Source organism: Heterocephalus glaber, unplaced genomic scaffold, assembly GCF_053883595.1.
Source record: "Heterocephalus glaber isolate CG9 unplaced genomic scaffold, H.glaber_assembly_v1.0 deba00001600, whole genome shotgun sequence".
NCBI lineage: Eukaryota > Metazoa > Chordata > Mammalia > Rodentia > Bathyergidae > Heterocephalus > Heterocephalus glaber.
In genome coordinates, this window is record NW_028258372.1 from 10,566,812 (window position 1) to 10,581,681 (window position 14,870).

Below are 14,870 nucleotides of genomic sequence, written 5' to 3' on the forward strand. Positions count from 1 at the left end.
AAGTCTCTTCTAGTCATATAATTATGGCCTTGTTTGCGTTTACTTCAGTACCCAAAACAGAATTTGATATTCAAGCCCGAAGAAGCTATAAGTGGCTATTGTAGTGAATGTTGATAGATTTATTTTGGTAATCTTTTTAAAAATATTATTTATTTTATTGGTACATTTTAGGTATACAATGTAATGACATTCATCACTGAAAATTTGCACCTTTACATAATCTATCTTGGTTCTTATTTTTTTCCCCATTCCCCTGCCCTCCCTTCAACCCCTCCACCCCTCTCTATTTACAAAGACTTTGTTTCCATTTTTTCATTTTCTCATATTAATTCCGTTCTCTGCTTTCCTTTCCCCTACCCTTCCACTTTCCCTTCTCCTTTGCCCCTTTTCTTCCTATTTCACATTATCTAATATACCTTTTAGTCCTTACTTTGGTAATCTTGAATGTGAATACAAAATTGATATTTTATATTGACTTTCTCTTTGAAGGGATGCTACGACCAATGTCATTTGGCCTGGAGTTCTTTTTTTTCTTCTCTTTCCCCTTACTTCCCTTCCTTCGCTTTCTTTTTATTAATTTCCTCTTAGCTTTCTTGGCTCTTTGTTCTGACCATTTTTACTGAGTGTTTATCTTTTTCCTATCTCATTCTGCTCTTACTTTGATTTCATGATTTTGCTCTCCCTCAATGAAAAAATACATTAGGGATGCTTGTGTTAATTCCTCTTTTGAGCTGATTAAGAAGAACAGTCCATTTGTGAGAAGTGTGGTTTCTCTAGTGTAAAAGGAAAGATGGATGAGAACTTCTTCAAATCTTTACGACAGCGTCTTAATTGCTGACAGTGTTCAGCCCTGAACACGCTTCCATGGAGGTCAGTGAAGGTCTGTGGGACACATGTGCTCACAACACGGTCGCTACAATCTCTTCTCTCCAAATTAGAAATGCAAATAACTATCATGTCATAGGGATACTCTTAAATCCATTCTAATTATTTGATCTTTTACAAATTTTTCTTCTTCTCTTCATTGGGTGTGCACACGTGTGTGTGTGTGTGTGTGTGTGTGCGCGCACGCGCGCTGTGGAGATGGAACCTGGTGCCTTGTGTGTTCCAAGCAAGTGCTCTACTGCTGAGCTCCTATCCCTCATTTTAACTGTTACCATTCAGATAGCTCAGTTGATTACATCCACTGGACTAAATGATGTGTAGTAAATACCATTTCTATAACATTATTAACTAACATTAAATGGATTTAGAAACAGCGGTGCATCTTTGAGATGTGAATCTAAGGGTGCCAGTAAGATCAGGAACTTTGTTGCTTCATATTGTCTTAAACTCTGAAAGTTCCTTTCTCCCTTTGCTTGCTTTTCTTTTCTTTCCTCATTGGTCTCTCTAGTACCTTTATCTTCTCTTTTTCTACCTATTAGTGCCATTCCCACAGACCCCAGTCATGGCCTTACTTTTCTTCCTGCCTAGACTGAATGTCGATCACTTGAATTACCCTCTTGCCCCAAATCTTCTACCTCTTTACATGTATGTATCTGGTTCATTTGGGTCCAGAAATTAAGAACCCTGAATCAATTCCCATTAAGTGTCTCTTTTTCCCATCAGGTATGCAGTGTGCTCTTAGAAAAGATAACATAGCAATGCTGATTGTAACCCTACAAGTTTTTGGTCTTCATTCTCAGCTTTCCCCCTTTCTATTTATTTCATTAATTAATTTATATTTGTTTGTTTGTTTGTTTTGGTATTTGATGATTGATCCAGGACTTTGCACTGAGCTACTACATACCCAGACCCCACTTTTTATTTTTTATTTTGAGACAGGATCTTGCTATGTCACTAAGTTGCCTAGACTTGACTTGAAATTGTGATCCTCTTGCCTTAGCTTCCCAGAGTACTGGGATTGGAGGTGTACAACCGCATATGTGGCTTACCTTTCACTTTGAAAAAAACTAACTGTAGTTGTGTTGACCTTCTAATTCATTTAGTTTGTCTGAATTCTTCACCACTGTCCTTAAATATTTCCCCCAATTTCTCACCCTCACTCTCCTGCAGATAATGAAGTTTCTTTTCTTATCAAGAAAAATGGGAAGATCAAATACAACCTACTGAGACTCAGCTCCTTTCCCAAGGAAGGACTGTCCTTACTGTCCTTTTCAGTGCTGAACTTGGCAATCCCAAACACACACTGTTTAAAATTCACCTTGCCCTCGGCGTCCATGACTATATTGCTATTATTTCTCTGACATTTCTCTTTAGTCCTTTATGACTACTTTTTAAAATTTTTTAAAATTAAGTTTATTGGTACATTTTAGGCATACAATATGATAACATTCACCATTGGGATCTTGTACCTTTACATGACATATCTTGGTTCTTATTTTTTTCCCCATTCCCCTGCCCTCCCTTCCACCCCCTCCACCCTTCCCTATTTACACAGACTTTGTTTCCATGTTTTCCTTTTCTCATATCTATTCCTTTCCTTTCTTTCCTTTCCCCTACCCCTCCCACTTCCCCTTCCCCTTTGGACCTAAATGCTGGTATTTCTGGAGGATTCCAGTTTGAGCCACTGCTATTTTGGGTCTGTTGTATACTGAGGACTTGCAAATCTATACCTCTAGTCCTAACTTCCCCTTCTTCCTTCAGGGGTCAGGTTACCTCCTCATGCACTACTGTGAGTACCTCCAATCCAACATGATTTGACCGAATTCATCATCAGAACACCCACTTTCTAAAATTTGGTCTTCCTCCTCTATTCTTTTAGAATTTTAGAATGGTTGATTCTAAGTGATGGTAGACCCAAGATTTTCAGCTATTTTAAAACATCACACTGTCTAATAAAAATGAGTTCATATATGTAATTAAAATTTTTTGGTAGCCACATTAAAAAAATAAACCAAACAAATTTATTTTTTAAATTTGATTTTAAGTCAATGAAAAATGGTATCATTTTTATATGTAATAAATTTTAAAAAATAATTAAATATTTTATTTATTTTGTTTTTTATGTCCCTTTTTATGTTTAGATTTCTTTTATTCATTAAGTTTATTGGTATATTTTAGGTATATAATATGATCACATTCATCATTGGGAATTTGTACCTTTACATGATATATCTTTGTTCTTATTTTTTTCCCCATTCTCCTGCCCTTTTTTCCACCTCTCTATTCCTCTCTATTTACAAAGACTTTGTTTCTGTTTTTCCCTTTTCTCATATTTTTTCCTTTCCCTTCTTTCCTTTTCTCTACCTCTTGAACTTCCCCTTCCCCTTTGGGCCTTATCTTCCTATTTCATATTATCTATTATACATTTTGATCTTATTTACACTTTTAGTTTCATGTCATCTGCAAATAGTGACAATTTGACTTCTTCATTTCCTAGCTTTATTCCTTTTCTTTCTTTCTTTCTTTTTAAATTGCTGTGGCTAATGTTTCCAGAACTGTGTTGCACAGGAGTGGTGATAGTGGACATCCCTGTCTTGTTCCTGATTTTAGTATGAAGAATTTCAGTTTTTGACTGTTTAGTATGATGTTGGCTGTTGGTTTTTCATAGATGGCTTTTATCAGGTTGAGATAAAGACTATCTGTGCCAATTTTCTGTAGGGTTTTTATCATGAACAGGTGTTGGGTTTATTTACTTTGTATTAAATTTTCAAATTCATTGTATACCTATTATACATATCAATTGAAACTAGTCATTGGGGCCCAGAAATCAGGAATGGCTCTTAGCTAATAGCTCCTCTGCTAGTTCTAGAGTCTTTCCTTTTACCGATCCCCTCTCTTCACATGGTAAGTTCTGTTGACTTTTTTCCCTAGGTAGTTCTCCAGTATATTCATCTTTTAAAACCTTATATATTGTGGCTTTAATTCACACATTGGGCATTTCTCACTTGGGTTATAGTAGTAACTTACAGGACCTAGTTTCTCTGGCCCAAGGAGCACGGAAGACCCATTGAAATGCAAGAGGATGTAGTAAGATAGAAATTAAGAGAACAGCCCAGATTTATTAATATATATATTGATACCAGTGCCCTGGTGCTGTTATCACCAAGAGGTTAATAATAAAATGATATATGTAGCATAACTCCTATCCCCCACAAAGATTTTACATGTTAAAAACATTATTTATTTATTTCACTGTCATACTATGTTTTCAAATTTTTCTCCATGTATTTTAGTATAATATGTACAATTTATGAATATAATAGTCATATATAGACTTTTAAAATAAATATATATGTATTAGCGATGTGAATCTGAAATTTATTAATTTAGTTTTGGTACTTCTTGGGGATTGAGATGAGTGAAATTCAAGGTTTCACTGAACTAGATCCACTCCAATGTCATCCCACCTCCTCCTTCATCCTCAATGCCTTTATCCCCAACTCTCATTTTCTGCATTTCGTGGCTCTTTCCTACTTGGTTCTTATTTGTCCTTCTCTGTGGAAACACTACTTGGCCCGACTAATTCTGTTCCCCCTAAGGATCTTCTGAGGTCTCATCTCAGGAGTTGTAACATCTCTGTTACAACTTCCTCGGTTTTATTGGCTGTATCTGTGTTGGCATACATCTCTTACTGTATGATCACAGTGAAATTATGTCTATAGGTTTGCCTTCCCCTTAAATTGTAAGATTCTTGAGGACATGGATTGTGACATCAAAATGCTTTTTTATTTTGAAATATAGTTTCTAAAGAAATGAGCTAAATTCATGGCTCCTCTGAATAGAGCCAGCCTGTTTTACTAGAATGTAAAGTGGCAATTTTCTTGTAATTTGTGGAATATCTAGAATATTTTTTCTATGTCTGAAAATAATTAATAAAATGAAATTCATGAATTAGTATACTTCCAGTAGTAAGCTATTTTGAGACCTGGTAGGACGGTAATAACCTTGGTGTGAAATAATTTTACCGGTTTCTTCTTACTGAAGACTAGATGTGATCATTTGTTCTAAGAAAAATGAAGTTTTGATTTTATGTATTGGATGTGTATTTAAAGGGGGTTGTAATCTTCCATATGAATAAGAATCCTTGGGAATATATTAAAATGTAACTTCCTACTTTTCATATTCTAATTCATTCAGAGTGGTAGCTGGCTCAGGAATTTACATTTTTAGAAAGCATTCCAATGATTACAATATAGCTAATAGAAACCATACTCCAATATATTATTTTCTTCTTTCTGGAGTAGAGAGTAAGAAAAAGGGGTAATTTTGGTCAGGGGAGAAGTCTGCTTCAGTCTGGACCTGAGAGAGCTGCTCTAAGTAGGTTTATAAATGCAACAGAGAGCTAGAAGGGAGAATAGACTCCCAGGAGGGGCTGAAACAAGGAATTAAGGGTGGCTAGGCCTAGGGATGTGGTGAGAGGTTTGGAAGATTAGCAAGGAGAACCTTGTCTTATTTCATAATTTTCCCTAGGACTGGCTTTCCTCCTTAACTAGAAAATAGCAATGTAAAAATAAAATCTGATTATTAGAGTATTTTCATCTTCCTGTAGAAACCGATAATCATTAAATGAATAATTTTTAGTATTTCAGGATCTCTAAGATGTTTAATGACTTTGGTATAGGACAATTATTGACATTTAGCTCTTTAACTTATTTATACTTTGGGTTTCTCATATAAGAGAGACTATGCAGTATTTTAGCTTGTGTGTCTGATGACATTTAGGAAAATATCATATAATTCCATATAGAATTGCATTTCTGATTCTATGACATCAAAATTATGTAGCTTCTAGGATATAATAAACTATGCCATGTGGAAAACAATATAACTTTGCAACAACTGTGCAGGGAAAATGCGTTTATCCTTAAATACCTCTTATAAATAAATCTATGGTCCAAATCTATGGTGCAGGTTGTTAATGGTCCAAAGTATGAAAACTAAAGATTTTCATATGAAGATGCTACATGTTTCATGTGTAGCAAATAATAACCAGAAATAGATGAATAAATCAAAGCCATTAAAAAGCCCAAACTTTTCATTTTAGTTTATTATTTCAGCTTTCTTCCTCAATCAACCCTATTCATGGCTGTTAACAAGGAGCTAATTGGTTGGCTGGAGTTTCTGCTTTTTCACTATTTGCTGTCCAGTCCCTGATGGAAATCCTAATGTGCTGCAAGCCAGGCAGACAAATGAACAAGTAGGCTGGAAGGAGAGGAGAGGCAGCATGCGTGGAGAGTCTATTGTTCATCCAATCAACTAAATATGTTTTAATTGTAGCAGCAATGCCATAAATAGGCCTGGCACAAGTCTGTTCGGCTGCCTCATTTCATTCCTGTCTGTTTCAGTCACTTTGCTTCTGCCGTCTATATGAGTCCAAGAAATTTTTATTTTATTCACTTTTGGAAGATAAAATCTCTGGAGTAGCTCAGTGGAAGTTGAGCTTTGAGGGGAACAGTGCTATTCTCATTGAGATCTTGTTTTTAACTTGACTTAGTCTAAGACCTTGTATTTCCCCCAGGCTTATGTTAAACTAAGCACTTGCGCTGGTGTCTGCTCTCTTGCAGGTCATTCGTAAGGGGTGGCTGACCATCAGTAACATTGGCATCATGAAAGGAGGCTCGAAGGGGTACTGGTTCGTCCTCACTGCAGAAAGCTTGTCCTGGTATAAAGATGATGAGGTAAGCCACCGAGAATGACAGAGTTTTCTTACCAAAGTGTGTCTACTTTTAAATGAATTGAAACTTTTGTGATACACAGTTTCCAGACACCACTGGTTCTGTTTCAAGGAGATTTAGCTTGGAATGTTTATTTAAAGGACTTTTTTCCCCCTCTCACAGATTTTTAATTTTACACTATTTTCCTTGAATTTCTTTTCCTGTTCATTTCTTTAGTGTAATCATATTTTGCTTATCTGAAGAATGATGTTAATTGTCAGGAGTAACTTCCTTATGATACTGGTGAAGTGAAAGCAATTTTCATTGTAAAATACATTGAAAAGTCCTAAGGTAATAGAACATCTTGAGAGTGAAATTAATGACATCGAGGCAGAGTTAATAAAGCATTTTGGAATGGTTCTACATATATCTCAAATGAAAGGCTTTTTGAGAAAGTTCACGTCAGTGGTTTTCAGGTGAATCCCAGATCATTGTTTATACAAATTTTATTCGTTGAGAATTTGATATCTTTGTAAAAGCATGAATTATGATAGTTATGGTGTTCTGTCTCTTGGTAGATGTTAGTAATTTTGGTCCTGTGACTTACTGTTTATTAAAATGTGATAGCTATATAAGTGTAGAAAAATTCGTATTAGTCTTATAGAATCTTTACTGTAGTATAAACTGATATGGCTAGATTTGGGAGGGCATGGATGGAAATTAAACTATGCTTTGGAAATTTTAATACCTGTGGCCTGACCTAATAAGTTTTTAGTATTTATAATGCAACATTGCAACCAATACATAGGAATGCTCTGTGACAGCAAAACAACACACAGGTGAGATCATCTCCATTTTATTTGGCTATTAAGGGCATATATTTCTACAGTAAAAGCCCTTCCTATCTTAGATTAATATTGAAAGCCTTATAAGGTACTTTTATTAGTTCCTGGAGGAAAAGCTTCATGCCTTACGGTTCTTTCCTTTTCCCAAGTGCTTTGTGTGCAATAGTGTGTTAAAAAATATTGGATAATTGGTTGATTGCCAGTAAGTTTTCTGTAATAGGGGAGCTCAAATCCTGTGGAAATGTCAAAACAAAATTGCTGTTCAAAAGCTTATTTTTAGGGCTGGGGATTTAGCTCAGTGGTTTCGCCGCCTGCTGCGCAAGCGCAAGGACCCGAGTTTGATCCCCATACCAAAAAAAAAAAAAAAAAAGCTTATTTTTAAATTTTTGTGTCACTGACCTCATTGAAAAGTGGGATTGGCTGTTATTTGAGTATGAGGATTAACAATGGTTCCTTTCCTGTACTGGCTGCTTAGACATCCCATCATTCTGTGGGAAGCTCTCATTTTAAAGGTCATCACAGCTTGAGGAGCTCTGAGATACCTCTCTCTATCTACATAGTGATATCTCATCCGTATGAAAATCAGTAAATAGATGATCTTCTTTTCTTTGCTGTTCAGTTGCTCTAATATCCATTCTGGATATACCTCCTCCAAGGATTTCGATGGTCATATGTACATTTAAACCCATTGTCAATCTTGGAAAAGTTTTTAGTTACATGAAGGGAAACAAAAGATTTTTACTGAGAAATCATAATGGTAACAGCTAGTGTTTTGTGTTTATTAATTAACTCATTTAACCCATATCACAACCCTAGGATAGTTACTATTACTACTGTTATTTTTCAGAGTAGAAAAATAAATACAGACCAACCAAAAACAAAACACTCAACCTTTTGAAAAGTAATTTCTGTAAGACTCAGTTCCTCCTATTGTGGAATGTTCCGCATTGGTGAGGATAACTAATTTCCCAAGGTCACATAGCCAGTGGTGGCAAAGGAGAAAAATGTGCTGTCCACCGCAAATGTGGGCAATGATCCTAGTGATGCCTGGGGTTATACAACTCATCCTCACCCCACAGGGGGTTTAGGAGGATGATTTCCAGGTGTCTCAGCATTGACCTGTTCCTGGATGTTACCATCACGGGCGCTGGGGACTCCAGAGTAGCTACTGCTGTTGTAGTATAGCTTTAGGGCTCTCTTGCCTGGCTGGTGTGGGTCCTGAAATAAGCACTTTAGAAGCTTGTAAGTTCCTCATGCCTCCTGAAGGGAAGGAAGAAGGCTTGAGAGCTTGGTGAGTTCATGTTGCTGGTCATCTCCTCCTTTCTGCTAAAGACTCAGGATGACTTCTTCCAAAATCCCCGCTACTTAAGTTCCCTCATGATTCCAACAAATAGAAAATAACTGGGTGCAGTTGTAGTGTCACCTGAGTGCCAGTGAACATTTTATTACAGCTATAGGTGTGGAGGATGACTGGGGACAGGGGAGAATAAGAATTACCCTAGAAATAAAGTGAAATGATTCACATGAAGAAACTCTAGGAAAGAGTAGTTTATTTTATATCATGTCAAAAATAGGAAATGACAGACAAGATTTTTTCTATGTGGAATGAACAACCAAATAGACTAATAATATTATATCAACTGTTAAATGCTCGGAAGAAAATAAAGCAGGGTAATGAGCGAGAAAGTGGTGGGGAAGAGCCTTTTTTTTTTGGTACTGGGAATTGAACTCGGGTCCTTGCACTTGCGCAGCAGGTGGCAAAACCATTGAGCTAAATCCCCGGTCCAGAGAGCCTTTTAAATTGGATGATTGGAAAGTAACATTTGAGCAGAAATTGAGATGATGAGCTAAGAGGACAATTTTTGTTGAAGGACATTCCAGTTGAGGGAACAATAAGTGTAAAAACCCAAGAAATAAGAACTTATAAAAAGCTTGTGGCCTAAATAGATAAAGAAATAGGAAATAAAGTCAGGGGCACAAGGTGTGCGTATGAGGGAGTTGTAAGTTTCCACTTGATGATTTCAATTTTATTACAGGGATAACTGAAAGCCATTGGGGTGGCCCAGCAGGGTGTGACATGATTGGATTTGTGGCTTAGAAAGCTTACTCAGGCTGCCTGGTTGTGCATGATATGGGGGTGGGATATGTGTGTGGAAAAAGTGGGGTTGGCAAGAATAGAAGAAACGAGACCAGCTGGGGCAAGGTCCCAGTGCTCCAGGAAAAAGATGCTGGTGGCTTGTTCTGCATAGAAGCTGGGAGTGAGGGGCATTCAAGTTGAGGGTGACAGGTCTGTGTGTTGCATGTAGTTATACTGCAGCCATTAGCTATGGTCGCTCATTCAGAGTTCTACTCATGAAACAAATAGAAAGTTTGCAAAATATGAATCCCTCACTCAAAATGACTATGATTTTGAAGTTGTCTGTGGCAGTTGGACAGACCCATTTCTGCTGAAGCTGCCATTATTCATTCCCACTTTGCCATTGGCTACTGCCAGTGTCGTTCTCTGTCATGCTTCATTTGCTGCTGTTGGCAGAGTTGCCTGTTTCTGCAGACTGCTTCCAAGCCTACCGTCAGGGTGAAAGAGCAGACAACACTGTCCTTGGTTTTTGTAGTATTTAACAAGTAGTTATTAGCTGTGCTGCTAGCCAAGGTTGGAAGGTGGGTATGGAAAAATATCAAGCAGAAAATCTCAGGAAGGTAGGTCTCGAGGAACATGCATTGTTGGCCTATTGGATTTGCACAGCACTCACTTGTGAGCAGCAGGATTTTAAATGATGTTTAGATTTCATAAATGCCTTGCTGCCATAGTTCAACTACCTGTGGATTAAACATGGTTCTGTGGACAGTCTTAAAACCCAAAGTTTAGAGTATGCCTTTGTGAAAATAAACTAGAGCTCTAACTTAATTTTTGGAGCCAAGATGTTGGTAAATTGAGAGTTTGTATTTTGTTCCTATACATATATCAGCATTACATACTTTGGAAATCCAGCACAGGACAATTTATCTTTCTTAGTCAAGAAAAGTTGACATGTAAAATATTACTAAGCTAACTGTACATCCATTCATTTATTCAATAATAAATTTATACTTACATTTTCATAGAGCATTTTTATGTGGTCTAACATCCTCCTGCTATTTTAAATAATTAATAATGGTATATTTTCATTATAATGTAAATGACTGCTTAATAAATAGCATTTATGTCATATGAATATGTATATGTGGTTTTATTTAACTTATTTTTTGGATGTTTTAAATTTTATTTTTAAAATTAATTTTATCGGTACACTTTTGATATACATAATGATCACATTCATCATAAGGAATTTGTACTTATACATAATATATCTTGATCTCTTTTTTCTCCATTCCCATCCCCTCCTTTCAACCATTCTTCTCCTCCTTATTTACAAAAACTTTGTTGTCATTTTTTCCTTCTATTCTCTTTCTTTTTCCTTTTCTCTTCCTTCCCTTCTTTTCCTCCACCTTATTCCCTTTCCCACTGAACATTTTCTTCCTACATCCCAATATCTGTAATCCATTTTGGTCCTTATTTAACTTATGATAGGTTTGTTATAAATGTAAACAATGTATGAAATATATTTGTGATTAACAAACAATAGCTCAAACTGCTTTACAGGGGGGCGTTAACTGAACACAAGACCCTATAAATCATATGCATGGTGCCGTGGAAAGGCTGAGGTGCTTGTGGACATGGTTTTACTATGACTAATTGCCAATGCTGTATCAATTTTTGAGAGATAGGATATATGGGATCTGATTTTCTTAGCAGAAGATGGTAAGGTTCAGAAAACAAGGAGTTCAGATCCCATTTCTTCAGTGAGACTCTATATTGTCTTCCCTCCTACATCTTAACCAAGAATTATGGATGATACTTTCAAAGGGTTTGGTTTCTATCCAAGATGGCACGATAACCCTATGTAATAATTTTAACTGAACTTGGCATGACTGGAATAGTGAGACCATCATTATTATTCTAATTTCTCACTATAAGAAATGGATCTTTCCACCCTATTATTGAATTTTGAATGGAGGCAAGCCTCTGTAGACTGAACTCTTTTTTTTTTGATACCAGAGATTGAACTCGGGATCTTGCACTTGCGAGGCAGGCGGCGGAACCACTGAGCTAAATCCCTGGCCCGGAATGTACTTTTTGAAAAAGTACTCTACAGCACAGTATAAGAATGTCACTTGTACTGATGCTGACACATGATCTCAATAGAAAAGCTTCCTTCTGTGTCCCAGGCAATGTTTAAGTTTCCATATGTTATCTTCATGGAGTCTTTATAATACAGTGTGGTTATAGGAGACACAATTAATTTATCAACTTAACTATCTTATTCTTTACATTACTCTAGGATTAGAACTTTCTATAACATAGAAATAAATCAGCCACTTTTCACGGAGTTAGACAGCTTGTAAGTACTTACAAGGGATTTGCCCAAGCCTTGTTGTACTTCCAGCCCATATGGCAGAACCCCAAACCTAGAATTCCTGATACAACAGGTCCTGAGCACATTTCCAGGGGCTGGATAGACTTCCTTCTGGTTTATCTTTTCCAGGTCACTCTGCTCATGTGCACATCCCAAAGCCTGTTTGTACCTATATAACTTCTTGTGATCTGAGATTCATGATACTTAGCTCTTCTGATTTCTATCAAAATAATAACAAGGTTATTTGCAGTACATACCTAAGGATTTGGGGGCAAAATATAATGGTCAAAATAATCTCAAAAGGAATATTATATGGCTGCCTGCATAGTAGTTTTTAGCCAGTGGACACCCCTCATGAGTTTGTCACTGTTGGCTTTGTTCTTTTTTGTCTGGCCCAAGAATAATATTTCGGCTTCTTTCTTTTCGTTCTTCTCTCTCCCTTCTCAATGCTGTAAAATTGGATTGTCTCAAATTCAAGGTACTTCTCATTCTAAATTAATAATATATAATCAGCATTTAGTCCAGACTTCATTGCAGACTCACCTTTGTATATCCAAAGTGGACAGAATATTCAACCAAACCAAATGGTCTTCAGTTAATAAGAGGCTCTATGTACATATCATTTCCTATTTTTATTGGACCTGCCTAAGACAGCTTTCAGTCTAACGATCTTAATGATGAAGATCTTCGTGGTTAACACTTACTGAGCATTTATAGTTTGAGAGGCATTGAGCTAAGTCAGTACTTTATTTACATTCTCTATTTTAGTGATTCAAAGAGAATGAGTGATTTGACCCCTGCTAAGTGCCAGTGCTGTGCTCTTAGTCATCTGAACATTTCTCAGCAAATATTTTCTGAGTCCTTTTTATGTACCAGCAGTTATCCTGCTCACTAAGGAGAAAATGGCCAGCAAGGAATTCATGGTCCCTGCCTTTAGGAGGAATATTTTCCAATAAATAAAACACACAGACAGCAAACCTGTTGATGCTGATTATAGACTATGAAGAAAATAAAAGCCAGTGATGTGTATGACATAATGAATGTCTCAGGTGGGGAATAGGGTGACAGATGGGGGTACTTTAAATTGAGTGGATAGAAAAGTTTGTGTTAATGTCCTGTGGCAGGGTTGAGCCTGATGAATTTAACTAATGGGAGTAAGCCTAAAGTGGCTGGAGCAAAGAAAGAGAGGGACTCCAAAGATGAAGGACTGCAGTCCATCCTGAGAGCGATGAGAAGATGTTGAAGTTTTTAAACTGGAGACCACACCATCAGACTTGAATATTTTATGGACTCCATTGGTTGGATCGGAAGAGGGCAAGACTGAATTGGGGAGTTGTTGGACAGCTGTTGTCGTGGTCTGCATGAGGAATCATGGTAGCTTGGGCTGTGATGAGTTGATGGAAATGGTTAGCAATGAATGGATTTGAGAGATTTTTTCAAAAGGTGAAAATCATTAGGAAAACTGAATCATAGGTGTGAACTGTAAGCCTTGGGAGCTATTGGTTTTTTCACACCAGAACTGGGAGGAGGCACTCATCAAGTATTAATGAAGGTATCATTGAATAAGTATGTGGATAAATACAGTATAATAATTTATCATGTGGTATAGCAAAGGCCTATATTAAATTAGTGATTACAGGGTAAAGTTACCCTTAGAGGTAGATTGTCTTGGAATTGTTAATTTTCATCATTGTGGGGTATTCTGTTTTTTTCCTCTTCTGACTATATAAATGTGACTTCCTGGACTGAAGATCCTTTAAGGTCAGAATAAATTTCTCAATGTTATTTTCACACATGAATATATGTTACATAATTCTTGGGGAAAATTTAGAAAAAGATAAGTTATAGAAATAAAATAGAAACTGTCATTTCAAAAGGATTTTAAGTCTAGATAATTTTACATTAGTATCTTAACATCAAAATTTGAAAAAACTGACTTTTCTTTAAAATATGTATAAGATGATTAGTATGTTCTGATTCAAGGAGAAATGAACTGTATTTTTCCTAATATCAGTGAAAAGTATACTGTATGTGGAAATTGTAATAGTTAAAATATCTGAAGAAAAGGGTCTGCTAATGTATGCATAATAAAGGTACTTAGCCAATATGCTATTTCTGTAGCCCAGTGCAATGCTTAAAATCATATGGAATACTCCTAGAATCGTAGAGTCATGCAATAGACATGTTTCCAGTGGAACTGAAATGAACCAACTTTATACCACTGAAGAAAATCCAAAATCTTCATTGAAATAAGGACATTCCTTGGACTCTTAAGAAATTACAGGCCTCATTTTTGTGGGTTGGATTGTTTGGATGGCTTGATAAGGAGATTATATAATTCCCTTATAGGGATATTTATTTCATTTTGTTTTTATTGGGGAGTGGTAACAGATGACACGTGTAACTCTGGTAACAGGAGACAAAATGACAACTGTATCCCTGGATGCTCAGTGTTACAAGATCAAGAAGTTACGGGAATCTCCAGGTTTCTTTTTAATTTCACTTATGCTTTCAAAATTATGCTTTTTTTTCCTGCTGGATCTCATATTCCCTATGACCAAGGAAGTTGGCATCAACCCTGCAAATACTGTTCACACTCCTTGTTGAGATGTACTTAGCCAAAACTTAGATATTTTACAAAAAAAGGTCCAAACAAATATTTAACTTTAACCTATTTATATTACTTTAAATTGTGCATCTTTACAGTTATGTTTTCTCACATACTACTTTTATACTTTTAAATATAATATTATTTCATGGAAATTAATTTCTACATTTTAGTATTATCCAAAGATTTACAATTTTGAAAAAAGTTATACTTAATAAATCATAAGATCAAATGCTATTTCAAATTTATTAAAAATATATTTAGATCCAAACTCACTTTGCGTATGCATTGTTTGATTCAAAAAATTTACACTGGAAACATCATATCACATTTTATATTACCCTTTCTCAGAAAAGCAAAACTA

The 14,870-nt window shown here is 36.1% G+C and overlaps 1 protein-coding gene across 10 annotated transcripts in view; it reads left to right on the forward strand.

Annotated features, from left to right (window-relative positions):
- Dnm3 (dynamin 3) overlaps positions 1-14,870 on the forward strand; it is a 587,991-nt gene that overhangs the window by 281,931 nt on the left and 291,190 nt on the right. For all 10 annotated transcript variants that reach the window (XM_021265417.2, XM_021265418.2, XM_087194095.1 and 7 more), the window contains one exon: positions 6,510-6,623. In XM_021265417.2, the coding sequence (XP_021121076.1) occupies positions 6,510-6,623 (114 nt within the window). The remainder of the gene's footprint in view (positions 1-6,509; positions 6,624-14,870) is intronic.